This window comes from Saccostrea echinata, unplaced genomic scaffold, assembly GCF_033153115.1.
Source record: "Saccostrea echinata isolate AGI-Se365-2 ecotype Australia unplaced genomic scaffold, CSIRO_AGI_Sech_v1 ptg000042l, whole genome shotgun sequence".
Classification (NCBI taxonomy): Eukaryota; Metazoa; Mollusca; class Bivalvia; order Ostreida; family Ostreidae; genus Saccostrea; species Saccostrea echinata.
In genome coordinates, this window is record NW_026889791.1 from 2,150,224 (window position 1) to 2,161,896 (window position 11,673).

The 11,673-nt window shown below is 34.4% G+C and overlaps 1 protein-coding gene across 1 annotated transcript; it reads right to left on the reverse strand.

Annotated features, from left to right (window-relative positions):
* Window positions 1-5,198: 5,198 nt before the first annotated feature.
* Window positions 5,199-6,257, reverse strand: LOC133201017 (uncharacterized). The gene has a single exon (XM_061336820.1). The coding sequence runs from the start codon at window positions 6,255-6,257 to the stop codon at window positions 5,199-5,201; it is 1,059 nt and encodes a 352-aa protein (XP_061192804.1).
* Between the last annotated feature and the right edge of the window lie 5,416 nt (window positions 6,258-11,673).

The window sequence follows — 11,673 nt, forward strand, 5'->3', positions numbered from 1 at the left end:
AAATACATAATATACAGACTCACATTACACCTAACATGATACAAACATATACATCACATATCTTACCCAATATATGGTATCAGACCCTTGTTATATATACAGCAATTCAGCTACATGTACATCATATCAAGTGGATCTGAATAATAACAAATATCATAATATACTCTTTACTTATTAATTTATACAAAAAATGATTCACACATTCACTTTTACTATTCATCAAATGAATGTATTTATAATATTAAAATCAACTGACCTTCTATGGATAAATAAAGTCCAAGATCAATATATCACAAGAACTGAATGACCAAACTGATCATTCCAGACTCAATTTGAAAAATAATAATATTAATAGAAACTTCAAGATAAAAATCACATGACTTAAACTTTCAGCCAACCAAAACAAGAATTCAATGATCCATGAAAAACTGACCAGAACTGGTATGGAAATCCATTTCTGACATATTTAAATAGAATGAGAATAAATTTATGGAAAGCTGTTACTGTAAATGATAAATGTTTTAAATTAAATTTATTTTATAATCTGTTAAAATAAATCAACTCACACACTACTACATACTCCCCCTCGTTCAATAAATGACTTCCATGTCATTTCATGCTAATCATCCTGGTAAATGAAAACATTAAACATGATTTCCCTGAATTACATTTTGAAAAAAATGTTCATATATCAGCAAACATCCATTACGATTTTAAAATGATTTGTAAAATTGCATCGGTAGAATTTGGTGTCTCTTTAATTACACCACTCTTAATTAATTGCACAGCATAATCTGCTTTTTCTCTCCACTCACGATCTTTTGTTATAGAGGATTTCGACACAAATTCACCTGTAGTCATCCACTTTGGCTTTCCTTTCTTTCTGATTGAACGCCTAGGGACTACTTTCTCTTCATCAACTACTTCTGCTGCTTCAACTTCTGTGTCAGTTTTGACTGCAGAATCAATTTCCTCAGCCTTGGCTTCAACTTCAGTGTCAGCTTTGACTGCAGAATCAACTTCCTCAGCCTCGGCTTCATCTTCAGTGTCAGCTTTGACTGCAGAATCAACTTCCTCAGCCTCGGCTTCATGTAACTCATCATCATCAATATTCCCTTCATCAACATCTGTAGCACTGTCTTCATCTACAACAGTATCTTCAATACTATCTTCAACAGTGTCGTCCATACTCTTTTCAACACCGGTGTTTTCTGTTTCATCTATCTCACCAATTTCTGTATCTGAAGCGCTTCTTTCTAATTCTGTAACAACATCTTCTGTAGAAAACTGAACATCTTTGTCATGACTGGATGAAGTCAGACTATCCTCAGTAACTACAATGACTTCTTCTGAATCATCTTCTTCTGATGAGCTTTCATGAATTATAGCTTTAGATTTTGTTCTAGGCTTTGGAATTGGTCTTGTTTTCCTTTCTGTTTGTGTTGAAATCTTTGTGGAATTAACATTATCCTCCGATATGAATCCAATAGGAAATAAAAGGTTCCTGTGTAGTGTTCTTTCCTTGCCTTGACCATTCTGCTTCTTCACTGTATAAACAGGAATCTCTGGATTAGGCTGTTTTATCACTACATATATATCATCTTCCCATTTATTGGCCAGTTTATGCCTGCCATCAAATGCTACGATCTTTACAAGAACTTTATCACCAGGTTGTACCACTGTTCCTCTGGATCTTAAGTCATATCTGTCTTTTTGTTTCTTCTGCGCTCTCTGTATCTGTTCTGTGGCCACTCTGTATGCTTCCAATAGTCTCTCTCTTAAATCTTGAATATATTTGGTATTAGGTTTTTTATTTTCTTTTCTTGTTAAACCAAATGCGATATCCACTGGTAAATTTGGTTCTCGCCCAAACATGAGGAAATAAGGTGACTCTCTTGTAGATTCATGTTTAGTACAGTTGTAGGCATGTACCATAGTTGCAACATGTGATTTCCAGTTCTGTTTCTTGTTTGCATCTAAAGTTCCAAGCATATTTAATAGAGTGCGATTGAATCTCTCCGTCATGCCATTGCCAATCGGATGATAGGGAGTAGTTCTGGATTTATCAATTCCTGTTAAGTTACATAATTCTTTGATTAAGTTGCTCTCAAAATTTGCCCCCTGGTCCGAATGAATTCTTTGTGGTATTCCATAATTTACAATAAAATAGTTGAACAAAGTTTCTGCAGTAATTTTTGCTGTTTGGTTTCTGGTCGGTATAGCTTGCGCATATCTGGTGAAGTGATCTGTTATAACTAAAATGTTTTCATAGCCTCCTTTAGATTTTTCTAGTGAAAGAAAGTCAATACAAACAAGTTCTAGGGGTTGAGTTGTCTGAATGTTCACTAGTGGTGCAATACTAGGTTCCTTTTTCCTCTTGATACACTTTTGACAGTGGCTAATCCAGTTGTCGATGTCAGTTGTCATTCCAGGCCAATAGAATCTGTCACGAATAAGGCTGGTTGTTCTGTCTCGCCCTTGATGGCCCATTTCGTCATGTAATGCTTCTAGTACATTGTTAATATGTAGTGATGGCAGTATAAGCTGTTTCCTCTCTTTATCCTGTACTATTGTTTTCCTGTACAATGTATCATCTTCCAATATAAGCTGATCAAAAAGTTTGAAAAATGGACTATTTGGCATTTGTCCTCGCTTTGGCTTCTTTCCTCTACGTACATGTTCTTTCCAAGCTTTTAGTACTGGATCCTGGTTCTGTATCTCTGACCAATTGACATCATGTCTCATATTCATCTGAAGATCTATCTCAGCTGGGCATAAAGTATTCTGCTCACAAGATATTGTTTCAATATATGGAATGCATATCCTATTACAAATAGATTTGATAGAATCTGCTGATATGTGAGTACTATCTTTTGATGTGGGTAATCTTGATAAACTGTCTGCATCCACATTACTTTTTCCTGGCCTGTATATGATTTCAAAATTGTAGACTCCAAGAGCAGCTAGCCATCTATGTCCCGTAGCATCCAAATTAGCTGTGGTTAACACATAAGTTAATGGGTTGTTATCTGTGACTACCATAAAGGTGTTTCCGTAGAGATAATCATGGAATTTATCACATAGAGCCCATTTTAACGCCAAGAATTCTAACTTATGTGCGGGATAGTGTTGTTCAGACTTTGATAAACTGCGGCTGGCATATGCAATAACCCTCTTTATCCCATTCTGCTCTTGATATAAAATGGCTCCAAGTCCTGAACTGCTAGCATCAGTGTGAATTTCAAATGGTCGATCATGATCTGGATAACTTAAAATTGGTGATGTTGAAAGTTTCTTCTTTAATGTTTCAAAAGCTGCTTGTTGTTCATTTCCCCAAATCCATTCTTTCTGCTTTACTGGTTTCTTCTTGGTTTTCTTCTTATTGTTGATTGGCATAAGTTCAGTAAGAGCTTTTGAAATTTGGCTGAAGTGTTGAATAAATCTTCGGTAATAACCTGCAAATCCAATGAACTTTCTGACTTCTTCAGGACTAGTTGGAGTAGGCCAATTGATGATCTTTTCAATCTTTTCTGGATCAGTCTCTACACCCTCTTCTGATATAATGTGTCCTACATATTTGACTTTGGTTTTAAAAAATGAGCATTTCTTTGGTGATAGTTTTAAGTTGGCATCTCTGATCCGATCAAACACTTGCTTCAGTCTTGTTAGGTGTTCTTCAAATGTAGATGAAAAGATGATAATGTCGTCTATGAATATGCAACAGATCTTCATGTGCAACTCTCCCAAAATATCCTGCATCAATCTTTGATAAGTGGCTGGCGCTCCTGTCAGACCAAATGGCATTCTGTTGAACTCGTACAGTCCAAGTGGGCCGACTGTAAAAGCAGTGCGTTCTTTATGAGGTTCGAAAATTTCTACTTGATGATATCCTGATTTCATATCGATGACTGAAAAGTATTTGTTGCCTGCCATGGAATCTAAAAGTTCTTCAATACGAGGTAGTGCATATGCATCTTTCTTTGTTCTCTTGTTTAACTGTCGAAAATCAATGCAAAAACGAAGAGAGTTGTCTTTCTTCTTGACTAATACAATGTTGGAAGACCATGGAGAATGAGATTTTCTAATAATGCCAGATTGTAGTAATAATTTCAGATGTTGTCTAACTTCGCCTATCATTGATGGTGGAATTCTTCGATAACGTTGCTTGAATGGATATTCATCCTCTAACTCAATCCTGTGTTGTACTGTTCTTATATGTCCAACATCAGTATCTCCTGTTGAAAATATATCTGCATAATTGTATATCATATTTCTTCCTCGAACAAGTTCTTCCTTTGTCAAAGTTTTCTCATCTATGGTGATTTTATCCATTTGTTGTAGTGATTCATTGTTAGTAGCATAGGTGGAGTTCTGTACAATGGATACTGGTTGTATTTCACAGATAATAGCCTTCTCTGGTATTGATACAGTTCTGGTTGTTATATTGCTGATTTCTACTTCTATCAAGTTGCTGTCCATGTATCTGTACTCCATAAGAGATGGTACAATATCTAAATCCTCAGGTACTACTGATCTTTCTGTTCTCTGTAACATAGCTGCTGTATGGTGATAAGGAATCTTCTTGTCCAAATATCCTGTCAAAGTTATATTACTGTTTGGTGGAATAATGATTCTCTTTTGTGCATTTCTCACAATGGCCAACTTTGAACTGTTTCTCTGCAACTCTTTTTCTCGTAAGTGTATGGATCTAAATGTAAGGTACCATTCGGTTGTCAAGTTAGATTTCTGTAGATATTTTTCACCTTCTTGTTGTTGAAGTATTTCCATAATCACACCCAAGACATTCGTTCCAAGCAGTAGGGGTACTGAGTTGTTGTAATTACTCTCTGGAATGACTAATAAAATGGCACTAAATTTTTGTCTGATTTTAGGTACTTCTAATTCAGCTTCAATGAATCCTTCATAGGGTAATGATTTTCCATCTGCACATTCAATATCAAGTAATAACTCTAATTTCTGGATAGGAATGTTGCTCAAATTTTCTTCATAAAACTTTCTGCTGATAGTCGAAATGGTTGATCCTGTGTCTAAAAGTGTTTGAGTTTCTATTTTGTTGATAATAATACTGGTTTCTGTAGGTTTACCGCATATTCCAGGTGGTAAATATTTAGCCATTTTTGCAATCAAAGGGTCCTTAGGTTGTTTGTCTACGGCCGACCCTAGCGCATAGACAGCATCTAGTTTAAATTCTTTCCATGGACATCAGTGTTGGCACGACATCCTCTCTCGATGTGTCCCTCTCTTCCACAACGTCTGCAGGTAATGCTAGGAAAAGTAAAATGTTCCTTACTGCTTTGCTTCGTTCGAGTAAAATCATTTCTCAATCCTCTACCCCTGTAGGTCTGATCTCGATATCGTGATCCTCTGAATGGTGTTCTAAATTTTGATCTACCTCGTTGTGCAGTCTCTAGATTTTCTAATCTGTGTGTAATTTGCTTTAATACTCCTTTTATTTCATCTGATGATGATGTATCTTCAACAATGGCCTTCTTTGATAGCTGTTTAGAAATTTTCCCTTCACTTTCTTGTTGATTTTCTTTTTCAATTTTCCTCAATGCTACTCGAAGTGAATCAAATGAGTGGTATTTCTCTCGCTCATAGTGTGTAATGTCTTTCAAATCTGGTCTTAATCCTTTCCATAGCATATCATGTAGCATCTTGTCAGAACTGCTTTCAAAAACTTGACCTGTCATTATCGCTCTTCCCAGAATATCTTCCAATCTGCAGCTCCATTCTGTGATGTTTTCAGTCTGTTTCTGCCTTGCACCATAGAATTCACTAAGGATAGATTCTTTCTCATCTACGTCTCCATAAACACTTGTAAGTTTATCCAATATTTCTGGAATCTTTGCTTTAGGTCCAAGTCTCATTACAGTCCGTCCTGCCTCGCCCTTCAATGATTTTCTAATTGCCTGAGCAATTGCTTCTTGTGAATGGGTTTTCTCAATCATAAGACACTTGACTTCATACAGCCATAGGTCAAATGTAGTAGCACTCTTTCCTGTTGGATCTGTTCCTGAAAATGTACTAATGGCAGGAGGATGAATATAGGTAGTCGTTTTAGGAATGGCACCAGCATTCGCACCAGTTCCAGGTTCAATCTTGATTTCCACTTTCTCTTTTTCCAGGTACGCTTTCATCCAATTGATTAATTCTTCTTTAGAATCAGCTTTTGGTACTACTTCCATACCCTGAAGGGTTTCAACTAATTTCTGGTATTCCTCTGGCGTTCCCATTTTGTACAGTTATGTAGGGTTATTTCAAAAGTTGATATGGACAATTGTTCTTGAGGGTCTGGTGGTTAATATTGCTTTTACATTGCTATTTTAAATTGTATTTTACTCGACTAAATGTATTTAATTAAAGTTTAATTTATTTCAATTTAGTATAGCTATTTAAATTTTATTTTATATCCTGATAAATTTATTAATAGCTGTCTTTAAATTTAATTTGATTTACTATCAAGTTATTCCAAGTTCACTTAAATTTAACTAAGTTTTAAATCAACAATCAGTTTTCAATTGACACCAATTGAAAACTTAAAAAAAAAATAAACTCAATGTAAATGACACACCTCAGTTGGCAATAACCCAAATAAAAATAAACACCAACTGAACTAACTTTGTACTACTTAATTAATTCCTTTATATATGACACCTACAGACTGTATCTGATACTAAACTCTTATCAACACCTTGTAATTAAATAGCAATATTCTTCTTTGCTTGTAAAATATTTCTCAAGTGAAAAAAAAATAAATTCTAATAATTGCTTTCTAAATATGTACAAGTTGGTTCTCAATCAGGAAATACCAGGCCTTTTGTCAATAATGTAAATTCAGGTTACTTCCGGTCAAGGTCACTCAACTTCAGAGTAGATAATCTTAGCATATAAACATGCTCATATTGCACCAAAAAGTTGTAAAACAGATGCTTATATATTATAACCTTCTAATGCACACACACACAAAAATATATCAGTTCATGCAAAAGAAAAATCAATCTATATGTATACAATATAGTGTAGACCAATATCTACACACACGGTCAAAGTGTATGCTAAATTATCAATATAAGAAATGTCAAATGACAAAGTCTTTCCTGCAAGTTTGCAAGCAAAAATCAAATGTAGACAAAAAAATAAATTTAAAAGTCTTGAACTTTATCCATAAGTTTAATCATTCGGTCTTGTTGTCCACCAGTTCACTTACGTTGTAACACACGCTGTAAGTTAATAAAACAGTACCTCAAATTCAATGTGGTTCACAGTTCACGGTTACTTCACTGTTTACATGTGGAACTTCCGGAAATTCAGCTAAAGGTCACTTCCGTTTGAAGACCATGGCGAATGACGTCACTTTGCGGGAAAACTCCTGGCGGATGAATACCGAAATGGCGATTCGTTCACAGTCGTAGTCGAAGTCGAGCCAAAGTCCCTACATGGGCGCCATTTGTTACCGGGTTCACAAAGTAACAAATATTGTTGGTGTTCCAATCCTTTATATATCCAATATTCAATATTCAATATTCAACAGTCTGAAATAAACACAGACATTATTTAACACACAACAACACACACACATATAAAATACACAAAGAGAGATAACTCTTCTTGTTTCTTAATACTCACTATTCAATAAATATTTCAGGCATAAAAACTATTTCTCATATTAGTATAATATTGAGATTATTCCTACAAAAACTATAATTAACTGTATATGATTTACTTTCTTTGTATATCGTAATTCTTGTAAACTTCAGTGAATAAAATACGACAGCAGATATTCAAATGTAAGTCACTACTATTAATGAAATAGATACGTTTCCCGTTATGATTCACATAGCAATGGAATGTAAATACATAATATACAGACTCACATTACACCTAACATGATACAAACATATACATCACATATCTTACCCAATATATGGTATCAGACCCTTGTTATATATACAGCAATTCAGCTACATGTACATCATATCAAGTGGATCTGAATAATAACAAATATCATAATATACTCTTTACTTATTAATTTATACAAAAAATGATTCACACATTCACTTTTACTATTCATCAAATGAATGTATTTATAATATTAAAATCAACTGACCTTCTATGGATAAATAAAGTCCAAGATCAATATATCACAAGAACTGAATGACCAAACTGATCATTCCAGACTCAATTTGAAAAATAATAATATTAATAGAAACTTCAAGATAAAAATCACATGACTTAAACTTTCAGCCAACCAAAACAAGAATTCAATGATCCATGAAAAACTGACCAGAACTGGTATGGAAATCCATTTCTGACATATTTAAATAGAATGAGAATAAATTTATGGAAAGCTGTTACTGTAAATGATAAATGTTTTAAATTAAATTTATTTTATAATCTGTTAAAATAAATCAACTCACACACTACTACAGAAATATCTTCCAATATCTCCTATATAATCTCTTCTGCAAAATAAAGAACAATTAATATACATATCTGAATCACATTCTGAAATGTTCATTTTGGAGGGCCAAAATTTACTCTTATCATACATGGTCCTTATTTACATATATCACGATACTGTCAACTGTCTAATTTTGATAAAAACACTTCTTGTGAAGAAAAACAACGCCACATGACTCAGGTAAAGCGCTGTCGATTGGCCCATAAATATAAACCCCATCCACTTTTCACAATGTTTTTATATCTTGAAAAACTTTAATGAAATTAAAAGTAAGAAATACAACCAGTGAATTACAAAAAAACGTATATTTCTATGTCATAGTATTCTTTGAAATAAATTTGCATCACAATAATAGGGATCGGGATCGGCATTTCGATTTATGTACACAAAGCCAGATCCGAGATCATTGATAACTGAGGTAATTTCTGTATTTCAAATTTAATAAATATCCATCGATCCGTGCAAAAAACCTGTTCCTTATAAAAATACGTTAATGCAACGATTAAAGATATTAATGTGACAGATGTGAGGAAACTGTTAGTAGGCAGAAGTATTGGCCCAACGGCAAGCGGTAAATCTAGTACTGCTGAGTCCCGACTCTCTCGGTTTTCTTTTGATCACTGTACATGATCGCTTCATACTTGTCAGGCACATTTTTTCCTTTGAAATACATTTATGCATACATAAATATATCAACAATGTTATGTAAAAAAAATATTAATCAAGAAACTTTTAATATCCGAATCTGATTGTTCCGCACCGGACAGCGATTTAAAAAAAAAATATTAAGATAAAATAAAGAAAGAAAATGCTACATTTCACCAAAAAGAATTGCTTCTAACTTGTTAGCAATCTCTCACCAGAGGGCGTATTACGCTTCGCTACAACACCTCTGTCAACGTCTAAATGCCAAGATTCTTGGCAAAACTTACTCTGAACTATTGTATAACAAATTATGAATTTTAAAGTTATATATTTTAGCTTTAAAATTTAAAGAAAAGTTTATGCATGAAAATTAGAAAGAGATAAATCTGTATCACCGTATCTTACATGGGATTATTTCTCGGCGGAATATTGCATCACTCATGTAGACAGATATGGAGAACGTGGAAATTTTAATTATTTAAACGGATTGCCGACAAATATCAACATGGTTTAGTTGCAGCATTGACATATACACAGAAAAGTGATGGTAATACGCTTGTTATTCTTCCTGTGATAAAGGCCACGCGTCTCTGCCTTCCGTACTACTTTTTTAGACGTTGACAGAGGTATAAGTGGAGCGTAGCGGGAACGATAACTCTGGGTAGAGATTGACTTGTTAGGTATACTTGCTATGTTCAAGTTTTTTCCCACACACATAAATAATATTTGCTACATATGATCATGATGATAATTAATCTCAGCGAGATCCGTAGAGAATAAATATTTTGGTCTGGTATCTCTACGGATCTCAGACCAGTATCTCATTCGGGGTTTCATGCCCGGACTTCGACCGCTTGTTTCGATTAATACGGGCTGAAATGAATTAGCTGTCCGCTTCAACTTTTTGCTTTGGACATCCTTTTAATTCCCTATCACCATAAAACTTTCATTTCTTACCTCTGAAAGGTTTAAATCCATCAAAATATAAAGTTGTTGATTTTTCATAGCAATAAGCTATTCGTTTAAACCTCCGATGCTGAAGAGTTCCAGCAATAGTCTGCTTCAAATACTTCGTACTATGGTTCATTTCTATAGAAAAAATTAGTAGTAAGCAAACTGCTCAATTTAGTCAATAAATGCAACCATTCATATCATTTTTAGCTCACCTGAGCTGAAAATCAAGTGAGCTTTTCTGATCTCCTGTTGTCCGTCATCCGTCTGTTCGTCCACCTGTCTGTCTGTAAACTTTTTACGTTTTCATCTTCTTCTCAAGAACCACTGGGCCAATTTTAACCAAAGTTGATACAGAGCATCCCTGGGTGAAGTGGATTTTAAATTGTTAAAATGAAGGGCCAAGTCCCCTTCCAAGGGAGATAATCAAGAAAAGACAAAAATAGGGTGGGGTCATTAAAAAAAATCTTCTCAAGAACCACCAGGCCAAAAAAGCTGAAACTTATATGGAAGCAGCCTAGGGTAGTGTGACCCCCTGGGGTAGAGTGGGACCACAACATGCGATCAAATTTTACATAGGACAACATATTAGGAAAACCTTTTAAAAATCTACTTCTCTTGAGAGCAAAAATTCCATGATGATTACATGTAATCATATTTTTTATGGATGTACCTGCAGATAGTGTTGATTCAAATATGTTCAAAACATGACCCCTGGGGATAGGGTGGGGCCAAGATTGGTGATCAAAGTTTTACATAGGCATATATAGGAAAAATCTGCATCTCAAGAACAGCAAAGTTATACATGTATTTATATGGATACATCTGGAGATTTAAACGGAAGCATCCTTATGTGTTGATTCAAGTTTTCTCAAATCTTGACCCTGGGGATAGATTGAGGCCAAAATATGTGATTAAATTTTTACATAAAAATACATATATCATTAGGGGATAGAAATCTGCTATTGAAACATAGCAGGGCCATAGTGACTCAGGTGAGCATTGTGACCCATGGGCCTCTTGTTAATCTTGGGCTGTTGTGTCAAATATATTGGACCAAGTTGTCTGGGCCAGAGTGTCATAAGGCATAAATGCCCATAGTCCGGGGTATCTGACATTCTAAGAGCAATATGGGTAGTGTTGGACTTCAGAGAAAAAATGAGTCGGGTGATTGAGAAACATAGCAGTCATTTGGAACACTTACATAATAAATTGACGTTAAATGAAAAACTGCCTCTTATGTTTATATTTTGAAAATGGATGTTTTCAAAATAAATGATCAAGAATTGTTTAAAACTTCATATTGAACAAAAATTGTAGGATTATGTTCTTAACGTTTTTGCAAACAAAAATTTCTTTTCATAAATACGACAACTATTTTTTTTTTTTTAATGTTTGCTGAAACACCTGTAGTTGCCTCCCTTTGAGTTCTGAAGTTATCTTTTTCAGGCAGTAAGAAATGATAACAAAAATCATATGGCATACAGTCAGACTATTTTTGATTTGCTTTCATGTTTGATGAAAAATAAGTAAAAATTATCCATTGAGTTTCTCAGAGTAATCCTGTATCTTATGTTCACCCCAGTTCCTGG